Below are 17,201 nucleotides of genomic sequence, written 5' to 3' on the forward strand. Positions count from 1 at the left end.
GTAAAAATAATTCTTTTAAAAAATCATTTTTTAATCGGAAATTTTCTGAAGAAGCACCTGTTGTCTATAATTTTTTTAATGTTAATATCTTGAAAATGGATAGAGATATTTTAACCAAATTTTTGCATAAAAATAATTATCAAATAATCATATTGTAATTTAAAAATAAAGTTTAATCTTCGAGGCATATTTTTTAAGTAAGACCCTTATTTTTATCAATGCTATTAAGCACCCGCCCAATCTTTTCACTTTGCCATTGGGTTTGATTTCATGTAAAAGTAGTGTCTTGTATGCACGTAGTGTAAGCCTCTTATGCATCACTTTGTACATTGTATATTTAGGTATTCCTAACTAAACTATGCCTTGCTAATGACTTGTTCAGGCTACGCATACAAGACGCTCAAACTTGTTCCACAATGTGTGACTTCCTATTTAACACACTGCCTATTTCCTTAAATTGATTAAACGACTGCAATATTGCTTTATTCATAGGCACAGCACAGTCATATTAATTTCTATAATTACAATGAACTGTGGTAACAAATCGTGCTTTGAACTTTCTGCTGCAGTGTCATCTGAAAGTGAAATGCCAACTGGGTACGCTGTGAAGGTCACACAGTGGTACCAGCCGCGATGAAAAACTTGATAAAATAACAAATATAAATATGAAAACCAGGTGCTTTCAACTTAATCCATTATTTCATTAAAATTTTTTTGGAAGCAAAGGGTTCTTTTATTTTACATCCTGTACATTAAAAAGAGTTGGAGACTGACAAAATCCCTGTTTTACAGCCTTGGTAGTAAGGATTCCTGTGGTCAAGCCGTTTCTCATTTTAACATAAATCAATAGGATCTTCATCTAAGTAAGCTCAGAACAACTGAGATTAGATGACTTTGATATCCTGTCCGTTGCATAATCTGCCATAAAATTCCTCTGTCAAAGGCTTTCTCAAAACTCGACAATATAAATTTACAGATTAAATTCTTTCCATTTCTAAATAAGTTTCTTGTGACCAAAGAGCTAGCGTCTATACAGGATCTCCCTTTTTTAAAGCCCATTTGTTCTTCGGCAATTAAATAATCCAGAAACTTCTATGATTAGCTGGATTCTTTGTTTTTTCTTTAAATATATTTTTAATTTTTGCCATATTCCAAAATGAAGGAACTCTATGTTCCTTTGTTTTGAAATATTACAATATTCACAATAATTCCCTTGAACACAAGTCTATAATGTTTTCCCATGTGTCCTAGATATATCTAATCTAACATCTCTTGCTTCCAAACTCAATATTTTCATCACTTTATAAGTCATTATCAGCTTGCCATATAAATCCTGATACATTTCACTTAAAAGTGGTCCCGTGATTCATCTTTTGCTGTCCTTACCAAATCCTTTAGATTCATCCTTGCTTGCCAATACAGTTCCCCTTGACCTCAACCAATAACCTCCTATACAGGTGATTCAAAACTATATGGCAATCTCTCAGGAGCTGATTCTATACTTAAAATTAGGAAAAAAGTTCACATAAACATGCTCGAAAACGCTTCGTTAGCAAGTTATGGCTAGTGAAAGATTTCGCCTGGATTTCAGTTCCCTTGGTGAAATGAAGACTTCCTGTATTTTTAAGAGGTGAATTTAGTTGTTTCTTACAGTTTTTGACATGAAAATATTAAAAAATGAGTCAGTCCCAGAACTGACTACCTATTTTAAAGATATCTGATGTAAAAAATAAAAATTGGGGATAAAAAATAAAATGTTTTTGCGTTTAACATAGAAAACTTTGTTAAAATGGTAAACTAAGTTGTATTTTTTTTTTTCAATTAGAATTGTAGAAAATTTCATTCTGAAAAGATTCATGTAAATTACCTAAGAAGAAATTGAATGCAGCATACTGAAATTTAACTTTATAAAAAACAAAACTGACTTGAATTGTGAAAAAAAATTTATCAGTATGAAATAACTAATTTTGTACATAGGTTGGAAACAGCTTTTAATATAAAATGTAATCTAATGTTGTAAACAATGGAAAAATCACATTGAAAATTAGTAAAGGTGTTATTATTAACTTTTCTGTTAAAGTTGCTTGAAGTGGTCAGTTTTGTTCAATACATGATTTTGCTCGACAAATACATTCTTTTCTAGCATCTCATAACGTTAGGAGTATTCTTAATAGTTTCTGCAGCTTTTATTATGCGATTCGTTAGTTCATCTTGAACTAAGGAATCACTATTTTGAATAAACATTTTGACTTCATCAATCCTATAGAAAAAAGTCTGATGGGGTGAGATAATGAGATCATGGTGGCCATTTCACTGGTATGTTCTGACCAATCCATTGTCTATCGTATGTATTATTTAAATGGTCCTTTACATTATTAGAGAAATTAGGAGGTGCCCCATCATGCATAAACCCATCTCTAACCTCCTTTCATAAGAAATATTTTCCAAAGGATGGGCACGTTTGTTTCCAAAAAATTTTAAGTACGCTTCTGTAAGCCTCCTTGGTAAGAAAAATGGACCAGTCAAATCATCACCTAGTACACTAAACCATACATTAATTGAGAAAATGTATGCTAGAAATATCTTGTCGCAGTCTTATGTGGATTTAATAAAGTTAAGTTTCAGTATTGTTGTATTCAATTTTTTTCTTTGTTAATTTACATGAATCTTCTCGGAATTAAATTTTCTACATTGCTATTTGAAAAAGAAGGAAACGTGTGAAGTAATACCTGTCTGTAATTCCCAGAGGCTAAACAAAAGAAAAGAGAATAGATAGAATAGCAACCCGAGTGGCTAGGTGTCCATCTTTATGCTTACTTCACCAAGATAGCATTTTGGCATTGAGAACCGGTTAGCTGAAATATTCATTGTTCGGATGACAAGGGATAAGTGGAGAATTCTGTGAAAGGCTATAGGCATTTATCTCGCCCCTAAAAGTGGACCAGAGCAGACAAAGATAGGGTATGTTTTTATTAGAGGCTTATTAAATTTGTGAATCTGTTTATAGATTTTTAAGTAAATCAAGAGAACATTGAGTAAATTGAATTGTGGGACAAAATTGTTGTGGTCAGCACTTGTTTTGTTGGTAAGAGGGTGCTATTTTTGGTGTTTAAGATTCATTGAAGTAATTATCTGATTACATAGACTAATTGAAGTTCTATAAAGGAAGAGTATTTGTAATAAATTTATGTAATAAAATAGAATATTACAAAAACGTTTACCAAAAAAATAATTGGGGGTTAAAATATAACTACCCGTTTTTTAACCATAATTATTAATAAATAAAATTTTATTCTGATTGGTACATAAAAATGCGATGTACAGATCACGTCATGTAAGATAAATTATTGTATATATAAAAACAAATTATAAGATAAAAAATTGACGTTTAAAATCCATATTAATTATTTAAATACAAACACATGAAATAATAATAGGGTAAATACTTTATATACAACAAAATTACTTCAAAATGGTTTACAATTTAGATGCAGTGAATGAAAATTATTTTGAGCATTTATATGCACGTTAAACGGGATGCAGATAAATCATGGTTTTTAGGTTTTTTAAATAATTCATCAACAGAATTGTTTCCGTAAAAGAAAATCTTTTAATTGTAATTTAAATAAATTGGTGGGAAGAATTTTTGCTGGGCAGTTTATTAAAAATGGAAACAGTAGCGTAAGGCCCCTTCTCGCAAGTCAAAATAGTGTGTTAAATTATAAAAAAAAAAGTTCCGTTGTCTGGTTTGGTAAAGATAGATTGTTTTTTAATAAGTGGCCATTCTTTTTAACAAAGAACGTACACAAGGATAAATTAAAATATTTAATTTTCTAGATTTATTAATCTTCTACACGATTAATAATTACGACCGCCAGATAATGATCTGACAACCTACATATGTATCATAAAAACTCGTTCATACTTTTTGAGGGAGCCTCAAGAGCTGACATTATACGAGAATGTAGGCATGATAAATATTTAATGATGATAAGCTTAGCATTTCAGCGTTGTTTCACTTTATGGGTAACAGAAATTCTATCATTATCGTTAATGGGAATTCTATTCACTCGATCACCGATGCTGCATCTACCTGAGAAACACAATGCAATGATTTTTAACCGTATTTAAAGTTATGTAATGTATGATTACAAGTTTTCCAAACTCATTGGCAAAGATAACGCGACTAATATAAATATTTAATTTAACAGGAAAATTTATTTTAAAATTATGAAATAATGTTAACTTATATTTAATCAGAAAAATTAGGAAAATTCTTTATAAATATTTTTTGCAAATTTGTGCACTGTTTGATGATCTCTGATGTTTAAATGTTTAAAATTGTTGAAAACACTATGCAATGGAATATGGTCTGTAGACTCGAATGTCAAAAGCCAGTACGAGCGGTGAAGCACCTTTTCTCCTTACACATTATTTTTTTTCGTTATTAACAACACGTCATAAGTGGAAGGAGATTAAACATATCTCCTAATTATACGCAACAGTGTACAAACATTGTAGCGTATAATGTACTGCAGCGTTCATACAAAATAGTGTGCTTCTGCAAATGTGTAAGATACATCCATTGTTGAGTGTGATACATCCATTAATGTACACTACTAGACACTTTAAATTCGATCAACATCAAAGATCTAAATCTAGTTTGTTTTTAAGGAAAATCCTGGTAAGTTAAAGTCGGTTATATCCAACAATAATTTCGTATATTTTAAGTTCTGGAATTATTTTAATTTTATTCTTTGGAAATACAAGTTACGGATTTCTTTTTAATCATGACGATTTCATTTTGTATTCAAAAGTTGTAGTCTCTTTGATTTAGATTATAAGTCGTTTTTATAGTTATCAGCGGTTTTGTTCATTTTTAAAATATTTTTTGCCTTTTTCTTCTTTTTGTTTTTTTATATTTTTATTTTAATAGTCATATTTTGTTTTACAGTATTTTTGTTTGTTTTTTATTAAAGTTTTAATAAAATAACTTAATTGGCTTAAATCAGATAGTATTTTAAAATAATATTAAATCTTGGTGAAAAATAAATGTTTTTAATATACTTTATAAAATAAAATTAGACGAAGGTTAAAAAAGTTGTTTTATAGTAAATATTTTGATAAAAAGATCTGCAGTGAAGATAATCTATTTTGAATTTGATTTTAAATTCCATGTTTTATTAGGTTAAATTTAAAATAACTAAATCATTTAATCAGATTTCTGTTTCAATAAATTAATACTATTTTTTCTTTTTGATGATATCACGCCACATAAGTTTGTAGCTTCTGTGTGGTATATGCAAAGTGAATTTTGTAGAGTATGAAATATTACTCACCTGGATTTGAACCCACGACCTTCGGTTGAAAGGCCGAGACGCTACCGCTCCACTGCAGGAGAGTACTTACAACAGGAACACTATTTTAATATGATATATTTTATTTAAAAAATATAATTTATTATCTGAAATCCATAAATATTCTTATTTTTTGTAAAAAAAGAGATGAATCTTTGATATTCACGAGTGAGTTTAATGAAAAAAAATTTTTATTTTTACAAAATATTAGGTACAAATATGACTCGCTATTAATATATTCTAAAATTAAGCTTTCAATAGATCTTTTTAGAACTATACTGCAGTTCTCTCATCAATTATGTTTATAGACTTATAGACGACGGTACTGTTGTTGGTAGCATGTTTGTTCATTTTATTCTTTAACAAATTTGCTATGTTTATAAATGTTATATTTTCAAAGAGTTGATGACTTTTATATGTACATGTAAAATTGACTTGTTGATAAGAGAAGTGGTTAAGATTTTTATGATTTCAACGAGGAGATTTATTAAGTTGTATCCATCATTGTAATGTGTATCCAGATAATGCAATATAATTAGTATATTTTAATTTACAAGTAAGTTGCACATATATATTTTTTACTTGATGAATTAATTTACCGTATAAGTTCAAAGATTGTGTATGGGAATATGAAAATGAAAATTTTTTACGGTATAAAAATGCCATGCCTGATCAGGATTCAATCCTGGGACTTTTGGGATTAAAAACCAAGACAGTACCACTCTGCCACAAAGATCAGCATATTTATTGGTGATTTTAAATGGAATAGAGTAATCTTCTTTTCTCAAAATGTTGGTAATTTTATATTGATGTATATTGTGAAGATGTATGTTATTTCAACTAATAATTTTGTTCATGTATCTAGTGAGTTTCTGTGCAGAGGTCATGAAGTTAGTGATACATTTTGTTCCTGGATTTTTAATTATGCGTTTATTTTTGGTCCTACTATGTGTTTTTATAATTATTTGTTTAATTTTATGTGTTAACAATTTTATTATTTTAAATATTGGTGTAGATTTTAATTCAGTTTTATTGTACTGTATCGTATTTAATTATTTGTTGAGTCTCATTGTATTGAATGATTTTTTAATTTCCTTTGTTATCTTTGAACTAGGTTAGATAAAGTATGATAGCTATCAATCTGATTTTGTTAATGATTTTTACATTATGAGTCTCATTATTTTTTTGTGTTGTAAAACAAATTAGATGTGTCATGTATAAGGTTTTGATATTTCATTTATTTAACAGCGTTTTTCATTTAAGGATGAGTTTTGCATGCGCTCTAGTTTTTCTTTGTGTTAAGGCCAGCAGACTTAACTATCTTTGTTGTAATAAATGTTTTACTAAACCATTCTGTGTAAATTTGATAATATTCTCTTACTGATTATTTCTATTCATTATAATGAAAATATGTTTATATTAATCAAAGGGTGTTGTTAGCAGTTCCTCTTGAATTATGACAACTTGATAGAGAGGAGGTGACGCTACCTCTATAATCTTTAAAATAGAGGTTTTTGACACCTTCCATACCATCAAATTCATTTTATTAAATAAATGATTATGTGTTTATGAATAATTGTGTTTAAGAATTCTGAATAAAAGTGTAATATTATGTGTAAAACAATTTTTCGATTAGGATTCTTGTTTTTTTATTGGAGCATATTAAAGTCCTACAGTAACTATTATAAGAATATTCAGACTTCAGAAGTGGTCTGACCAAGATCAGCTGATACTGATTGAAAACACATAGGGCTTGACCGATCTAAATTCTAAAGACATACTATAATACAAAAACTTTACTAGTGTAAACAGCCAATTATTTCCAAATAAGAGTATAACTTACTATGAAATCACGAAAGGGTCGGTAAATTTTTTCACATAATTTAATGCTCCTTATGCAGCAACAGGATATTTTCTGATGGTGTTTGATCATATTCAAACAAAGAGATGGGAGTAAAAATCCCTTTTTTCTCTTTTGTCATTTCTGGTTTCATTCTTGTACTAATTAGAATATAATGTACATGATTAAGTGCTGCCGTTTTGGCCATATAAATAGTATACTCGTCACATTATACAGATCTTAAATTAACGTTATAAAAACAGCAAAATTATTATTTAATGCATAATCAATTTAATAGTTAAAAATAGTCTCTTGGTAACAAATGAGATAAATATTTATTAATTTTTTAAAATAAATTAAATAAATTCTGCAATGATGTGACTATGTGCAATGTTTACTTCTTTTTTCAAAATTCAATGACTTTTTCTAACTGCGTGAAAAGAGATATTCAAAATCTGATTGTAATATTGAATTTTTTGTAAGTTTTACCAGGAGATCAGTTGCCATTTAGTATTACAGATAACATATTTTATCACTTTTTCAAATTTCAAAGAACTTATAAAACTAGTTTTCACCATCAAATTTTATGTAAAAACAGGTTATTACAAGAAAAGCTTTCAGAGTTTTATTTTATTCAAAAATATATATCATACATTATATTATATTTAAAAATAGTTTTTATATTTATTGTAATGAATTTATTTCAAGTTTGAAAGACTTCATACCAGACACACTCAAATTATTTTGCTCTTTCCATATATTTTTCTTAATAACAATATATATAAAAATATTTATAGATATTCAAATAATTTTTCTTAACTTTCTTTTCTTATTACAGGTTGCTAAAGTAACATGGCATTTTCATTAATAGAATACATAAAAAAAGACTACTCTACCACCAAATTTATCGTTATTACTATGACCTGGATGTTCTTAGTAAGTAGCAATGGCTAAATGTTGTTGCATATTTTTATTAATAAATGTTGTTGTTATATGTATGCATTACTGTTATGTTTGCTATACTGTCCTCTAATTTTCATGAAATTTATTTACAATTGTACAAGCTAATAATTTATCGAAAATAACAGATTGTATCCCCTGACCAACAAAACTGAAATTTTTAACATAAATTGAAATATCAAACTTGCACCGGCCTCTGTGGTGCGAGTGGTAGCATCTTGGCCTTTCATCCAGAGATCCAAGGTTCAAACCTGGTCAGACATGGCATTTTTCATATGCTACAAAAATTCCACTTCCATGTTCCATACACAAGCTACAAGCTTCAAGCTTATGTGGCAATATCATCAAACCAAAAAGAATGGTTAGAAAGAGGATTTCATGAATATAAACACTATTGGGTTTATAGAATTACTGTAAATATAAAATATTTACATAACCTGGAAAAAATATGGTGGATGGCACTTAATGAGATGATAATAGAACAAAACTTAACTGGTAATTATAACTGAGTGACATTAAAAAGTAAAGAAAAAATATGGAATCTTATTTCTTTAAAATTGTGCTTGTTTCATGTGCATGTCATGAAAGAAAATTTCCAGATTTTTGTAAGTATAAGTGTAAAAAATAATTATGAAAAATAAAAAAAACTTATGTATTTTGGCAGACGTTGCAAACATTTATATTTAATATTTTTGTATTTTTATTTCCTGCCAAATAACATTAACTAATTCAAAAAGTAATTATGAGTTTATTATCAGAAAGGAAAACACAAATAACAAATATCTAAACTTCTAATATACTAAAGAAATAATTTTATTCTTTCTAGTATACAAATGAACAGAACTTGATAAAAATTTTATTAATGTTTGATAACGTTATCTGTGGTTACATGGAAATAGCCACAAAAATTAATTTTAAAAATATTACATACATGTAATGAAACTCTTTTATTTACAGTTATTTTAAGAATAAAATGAAATAGATAAGCTGAAAATCCATAAATTTATCCAGAATCTTGAACAAATAAAACTGACTTTAATAAAACATGATGGATGAATTTATCTTAAAACTAATTGGTAACACAACACCTGATTAGCAGTATAGCATGTCATTGGTGAGGTTGGTGAAGCAAGTACTTAGTTAAAATTTGGCATTCCACTATCATTGTTAAGGACTTAATGGTTCTATTCTTGACATTAAGCCTAGCATTTCATATGTCTTGAAATCTTAACAACAAATGTCATGAGATTTATAGCTTCAACCATTCTTTTTCCATATTAGGGACAGGATGCAATTAAAAGATCTCATACCTGGAGTATCCAGAAAAATGTTTGTTTTTCTTTGATTATTCAAGAGTTAAGGGTAGATTATGTCACATCTACCTAAGAACTTTCTGATACCTGAGCCTTAATATTATCCCACATATTTCAAGCCAAAAGGAGGGGGTGGTGTGGTGACTGGTAATGTCACAAGGTGGGTGTCTTCCTCTATGGGGTTGGTGTGTGTGTGCATGCATGCGTGCTCCTGTTTTTGTGATTGTATTATTGTACTTTATCACTTCTTTAAAAGATAATAATTTTAATATTTTTGTATTTGTATTTTCTGCCAAATAAAGTGTAGCTACAAAATATTACCTTTTCTACAGCACAGCTTGTTATTTTGCTTGAAATTATGTTGCCTAATATAAAAAAAAAAACAAATTTTACCTCAAATGGTATCTGATATTTGTGTTGTATCATTTTTATTCTTGAGAATTTGGGTTATCCACGTGTGTTTAAAATATAATAATTGTTATATTTAACTAGCAGTAATAACTAGGAGTATTACTAGTAGTAGTAACTAATTTTTTTTCTTAACAGGGATATAATGCATATGATTTTGTTAAAATTTATAAAGCCAGTAAATCAGATACATCTGATGAACAAACACAAGAAGGAGAAAAACCAAGTATGTAAATTTATGGAATATAATAATTTTAACAATTAAATAATTTTTGGTAACTCCTTTATACAGAGTGTATACTATGACACACCATTTTTTGAACACCATTATACAGAGTTACGGTTTAATTTTTACTAGTCTATAGAAAAAACTTAAACAAAAAAAAGTGAAAATTCCTTTACACTCAATAGAATCACAACATGGTGACCAGCACTACATAATAAATGACAAAGTATATGAACTAGTTCTATCCATGATCATAAACCCTTGAATGCATGATGGTAATAAATACATGAAATATGATTTGCTGTTCCATGTTCTGTTTTTTGAATGTTACGTTATTTTACATACTAATTCCTTGGTATCTACTGATAATTATAGAACATCATAATGGCGTTACAGTTTCAGATTATTATCAGAACAGCAAGAAAGTAGATTAGAATGTGACCATTTATATCATCACAAATCAGTCTAGTAGAAACTTCAGAAAGAACAACATGATTATTTATGTTAATTAAACTAATGTTCTGTAAAATTCAATTCAGACGGACTGTATTGAGACAGAACCTTTTAATAAAAGAAAGAACATATCACCCTCAGATTGAGGTTATAAATGGAACTTAAGTAGCTTACCAAGTATTATACCACTAAACATATTATTGACACAAAAAGACTACCATGAAACTTTTTCACTGTCATGTAGCCAACTTGAATGCATACTATTGAGGAATCATGCAAATCAACATAGTAGTAGTACATGTAGCATGGTAGCAAACACACATACACACACATACACACACATACACACACACACACACACACACACTTACTCCCTCCCTCACTCTCTCTCTCAGCCAACTTTTAGTATAATACATTTGTATTGAATAGTATATACATTTGAAATTTTATATTTCTGAAACAACTAATTCTCTATAAAAACAATTTATTTGTGAAATGTTTTGTCAAACACAATGAATATATACTCGTGTACAGGTTTTGAGCTCACAGGCTTATCAGACAGTGGATTAAAAATCGATAGCAAAGTTTTCTTGACATCCCGCTGAAGACAGAACAACATATACAAAGAGGAAATTAAATAAAAGCATATCAAAAGTTTCTTTTTAAACAGTTTCTTACAAGTTTTGATGATATCCAATGTGGGTTTTAAAAACATATTTAATATGTTTCTTATTAATATTAAAATATTTTAATTTATCTTTGTAGAAATGGAATGAAATTCAAGGGTATTATAGAACCCTTGGTCTGAGTGAAAGGCTATTAATTGTAGAGCCTGGATATCAGTCCCTTGGTGCTGGGTGTTTCTAATTATGAGGCAGGTAAATAATCTTTAATAATGGTTTATACATATATATATGTTTTTAGTTTTGTGTCTGCAATATCTGTAGCAGACCTGAAGCAAAATATATATTACATATATCCTATTCCACAGCACTTATCTGTAGTTGGACCATAATAGTGGAAGAAATGGATAGATGAATAATGTAGATGTGTTCAACAACACAAATCTCAAATCTTATTTTCCAACTTAAAGTCTTGATTTCAGTTGGTGTTATTCCCATACATAATCTAGAGAAAACAAAAGGACAGAACACCCAATAACAAGGCTCTCAGCCTGGTTTGGCTTAACCGACATGTGGCTTTGCAAATCACAATGGTTCAAGAACATCTTGAGGTCTTTTCCCTACTCCCTGTGGGGATTGGGTCCTCTCTGTAAATACCTCTGGGATGCTGTTGCTTGGACAGAGCAGCTCTTCCAAAGAGTTTCCATGTATCACACCTACTTCCAATACAATCTTTATACAGCATTGTAATGTAATGTAATGTAGCATTTCTGATCAACCTCAGTGTTCCATATATATATATCATTGTAAACACAATGTTTTGGACGGCTTCCAGCTTTTTCTGGAATATAAAGCACATGAACACCCCCCCCCCCCACACTAATGACAGATACACATAGGTTAGAATTGACTGCACATAAAGTATATAAAAATGCCCCCTGTATATAAAATTTCCCCTATAATTTTTTATACAGGAGGTGTTGCGTCGCTTGAATAAGATTGAACTATTCAAGTAGCGCTACTGTCTCGTACACCATATGATACAAAATATTAGTTTTTCTTCTTTTTTACATATGTTATATTATTAGTTTTACTTCTTTTTTCTTACATAATGTTTTTCTTCCTAATTTTATTCATTAATTGTTAGTGCACGAAGAGAGCAATTACACTACATGTCCAAGTCGCCAACTATTATGTATCAATATTCTTTTGTTAAAAGTGTTAGTATCATTTCTTGTTAATAAAGTTATGTTCAATTCAGTGTTTATTCTACAGTCCATTAATCAAATTAAATTTGAGACAGAACCTTATAATAAAAGAAAGAACATATCACCCTCAGATTGAGGTTATAAATGGAACTTAAGTAGCTTACCAAGTATTATACCACTAAACATATTATTGACACAAAAAGACTACCACGAAACTTTTTCACTGTCATGTAGCCAACTTGAATGCATACTGTTGAGGAATCATGCAAATCAACATAGTAGTAGTACATGTAGCATGGTAGCAAACACACACACACACTTACTCCCTCCCTCATTCTCTCTCTCAGCCAACTTTTAGTATAATACATTTGTATTGAATAGTATATACATTTGAAATTTTATATTTCTGAAACAACTAATTCTCTATAAAAACAATTTATTTGTGAAATGTTTTGTCAAACACAATGAATATATACTCGTGTACAGGTTTTGAGCTCACAGGCTTATCAGACAGTGGATTAAAAATCGATAGCAAAGTTTTGTTGACATCCCGCTGAAGACAGAACAACATATACAAAGAGGAAATTAAATAAAAGCATATCAAAAGTTTCTTTTTAAACAGTTTCTTACAAGTTTTGATGATATCCAATGTGGGTTTTAAAAACATATTTAATATGTTTCTTATTAATATTAAAATATTTTAATTTATCTTTGTAGAAATGGAATGAAATTCAAGGGTATTATAGAACCCTTGGTCTGAGTGAAAGGCTATTAATTGTAGAGCCTGGATATCAGTCCCTTGGTGCTGGGTGTTTCTAATTATGAGGCAGGTAAATAATCTTTAATAATGGTTTATACATATATATATGTTTTTAGTTTTGTGTCTGCAATATCTGTAGCAGACCTGAAGCAAAATATATATTACATATATCCTATTCCACAGCACTTATCTGTAGTTGGACCATAATAGTGGAAGAAATGGATAGATGAATAATGTAGATGTGTTCAACAACACAAATCTCAAATCTTATTTTCCAACTTAAAGTCTTGATTTCAGTTGGTGTTATTCCCATACATAATCTAGAGAAAACAAAAGGACAGAACACCCAATAACAAGGCTCTCAGCCTGGTTTGGCTTAACCGACATGTGGCTTTGCAAATCACAATGGTTCAAGAACATCTTGAGGTCTTTTCCCTACTCCCTGTGGGGATTGGGTCCTCTCTGTAAATACCTCTGGGATGCTGTTGCTTGGACAGAGCAGCTCTTCCAAAGAGTTTCCATGTATCACACCTACTTCCAATACAATCTTTATACAGCATTGTAATGTAATGTAATGTAGCATTTCTGATCAACCTCAGTGTTCCATATATATATATCATTGTAAACACAATGTTTTGGACGGCTTCCAGCTTTTTCTGGAATATAAAGCACATGAACATCCCCCCCCCCACACTAATGACAGATACACATAGGTTAGAATTGACTGCACATAAAGTATATAAAAATGCCCCCTGTATATAAAATTTCCCCTATAATTTTTTATACAGGAGGTGTTGCGTCGCTTGAATAAGATTGAACTATTCAAGTAGCGCTACTGTCTCGTACACCATATGATACAAAATATTAGTTTTTCTTCTTTTTTACATATGTTATATTATTAGTTTTACTTCTTTTTTCTTACATAATGTTTTTCTTCCTAATTTTATTCATTAATTGTTAGTGCACGAAGAGAGCAATTACACTACATGTCCAAGTCGCCAACTATTATGTATCAATATTCTTTTGTTAAAAGTGTTACTATCATTTCTTGTTAATAAAGTTGTTATGTTCAATTCAGTGTTTATGCTACAGTCCATTAATCAAATTAAATTTGAGACAGAACTTTTTAATAAAAGAAAGAACATATCACCCTCAGATTGAGGTTATAAATGGAACTTAAGTAGCTTACCAAGTATTATACCACTAAACATATTATTGACACAAAAGACTACCATGAAACTTTTTCACTGACATGTAGCCAACTTGAATGCATACTATTGAGGAATCATGCAAATCAACATAGTAGTAGTACATGTAGCATGGTAGCAAACACACACACACACTTACTCCCTCCCTCATTCTCTCTCTCAGCCAACTTTTAGTATAATACATTTGTATTGAATAGTATATACATTTGAAATTTTATATTTCTGAAACAACTAATTCTCTATAAAAACAATATATTTGTGAAATGTTTTGTCAAACACAATGAATATATACTCGTGTACAGGTTTTGAGCTCACAGGCTTATCAGACAGTAGATTAAAAATCGATAGCAAAGTTTTGTTGACATCCCGCTGAAGACAGAACAACATATACAAAGAGTAAATTAAATAAAAGCATATCAAAAGTTTCTTTTTAAACAGTTTCTTACAAGTTTTGATGATATCCAATGTGGGTTTTAAAAAAATATTTAATATGTTTCTTATTAATATTAAAATATTTTAATTTATCTTTGTAGAAATGGAATGAAATTCAAGGGTATTATAGAACCCTTGGTCTGAGTGAAAGGCTATTAATTGTAGAGCATGGATATCAGTCCCTTGGTGCTGGGTGTTTCTAATTATGAGGCAGGTAAATAATCTTTAATGATGGTTTATACATATATATATATGTTTTTAGTTTTGTGTCTGCAATATCTGTAGCAGACCTGAAGCAAAATATATATTACATATATCCTATTCCACAGCACTTATCTGTAGTTGGACCATAATAGTGGAAGAAATGGATAGATGAATAATGTAGATGTGTTCAACAACACAAATCTCAAATCTTATTTTCCAACTTAAAGTCTTGATTTCAGTTGGTGTTATTCCCATACATAATCTAGAGAAAACAAAAGGACAGAACACCCAATAACAAGGCTCTCAGCCTGGTTTGGCTTAACCGACATGTGGCTTTGCAAATCACAATGGTTCAAGAACATCTTGAGGTCTTTTCCCTACTCCCTGTGGGGATTGGGTCCTCTCTGTAAATACCTCGGGATGCTGTTGCTTGGACAGAGCAGCTCTTCCAATGAGTTTCCATGTATCACACCTACTTCCAATACAATCTTTATACAGCATTGTAATGTAATGTAATGTAGCATTTCTGATCAACCTCAGTGTTCCATATATATATATCATTGTAAACACAATGTTTTGGACGGCTTCTAGCTTTTTCTGGAATATAAAGCACATGAACACCCCCCCCCCCACACTAATGACAGATACACATAGGTTAGAATTGACTGCACATAAAGTATATAAAAATGCCCCCTGTATATAAAATTTCCCCTATAAATTTTTATACAGGATGTGTTGCGTCGCTTGCATAAGATCGAACTATTCAAGTAGCGCCACTCAGTAGCGCTACTGTCTCGTACACCATATGATACAAAATATTAGTTTTTCTTCTTTTTTACATATGTTATATTATTAGTTTTACTTCTTTTTTCTTACATAATGTTTTTCTTCCTAATTTTATTCATTAATTGTTAGTGCACGAAGAGAGCAATTACACTACATGTCCAAGTCGCCAACTATTATGTATCAATATTCTTTTGTTAAAAGTGTTACTATCATTTCTTGTTAATAAAGTTATGTTCAATTCAGTGTTTATTCTACAGCCCATTAATCAAATCAAATTTGAGACAGAACCTATTAATAAAAGAAAGAACATATCACCCTCAGATTGAGGTTATAAATGGAACTTAAGTAGCTTACCAAGTATTATACCACTAAACATATTATTGACACAAAAAGACTACCATGAAACTTTTTCACTGTCATGTAGCCAACTTGAATGCATACTGTTGAGGAATCATGCAAATCAACATAGTAGTAGTACATGTAGCATGGTAGCAAACACTCACACACACTTACTCCCTCCCTTACTCTCTCTCTCAGCCAACTTTTAGTATAATACATTTGTATTGAATAGTATATACATTTGAAATTTTATATTTCTGAAACAACTAATTCTCTATATGAACAATTTATTTGTGAAATATTTTGTCAAAGACAATGAATATATACTCGTGTACAGGTTTTGAGCTCACAGGCTTATCAGACAGTGGATAAAAAATCGATAGCAAAGTTTTGTTGACATCCCGCTGAAGACAGAACAACATATACAAAGAGTAAATTAAATAAAAGCATATCAAAAGTTTCTTTTTAAACAGTTTCTTACAAGTTTTGATGATATCCAATGTGGGTTTTAAAAAAATATTTAATATGTTTCTTATTAATATTAAAATATTTCAATTTATCTTTTTAGAAATGGAATGAAATTCAAAGGTATTATAGAACCCTTGGTCTGAGTGAAAGGCTATTAATTGTAGAGCCTGGATATCAGTCCCTTGGTGCTGGGTGTTTCTAATTATGACGCAGGTAAATAATCTTTAATGATGGTTTATACATATATATATGTTTTTAGTTTTGTGTCTGCAATATCTGTAGCAGACCTGAAGCAAAATATATATTACATATATCCTATTCCACAGCACTTATCTGTAGTTGGACCATAATAGTGGAAGAAATGGATAGATGAATAATGTAGATGTGTTCAACAACACAAATCTCAAATCTTATTTTCCAACTTAAAGTCTTGATTTCAGTTGGTGTTATTCCCATACATAATCTAGAGAAAACAAAAGGACAGAACACCCAATAACAAGGCTCTCAGCCTGGTTTGGCTTAACCGACATGTGGCTTTGCAAATCACAATGGTTCAAGAACATGTTGAGGTCTTTTCCCTACTCCCTGTGGGGATTGGGTCCTCTCTGTAAATACC

General features: G+C 30.0%; 1 protein-coding gene across 1 annotated transcript in view; it reads left to right on the forward strand.

The window, feature by feature from the left end:
* Positions 1-8,022: 8,022 nt before the first annotated feature.
* LOC142331802 (uncharacterized) overlaps positions 8,023-17,201 on the forward strand; it is a 37,891-nt gene continuing 28,712 nt past the window's right edge. The window contains exons 1-2 of the mRNA XM_075377925.1: positions 8,023-8,133; positions 10,017-10,104. Coding sequence (XP_075234040.1) covers positions 8,050-8,133; positions 10,017-10,104 — 172 coding nt within the window. The 5' untranslated portion in view covers positions 8,023-8,049. The remainder of the gene's footprint in view (positions 8,134-10,016; positions 10,105-17,201) is intronic.

Source organism: Lycorma delicatula, chromosome 10 (genome assembly GCF_047948215.1).
Source record: "Lycorma delicatula isolate Av1 chromosome 10, ASM4794821v1, whole genome shotgun sequence".
Lineage (NCBI taxonomy): Eukaryota > Metazoa > Arthropoda > Insecta > Hemiptera > Fulgoridae > Lycorma > Lycorma delicatula.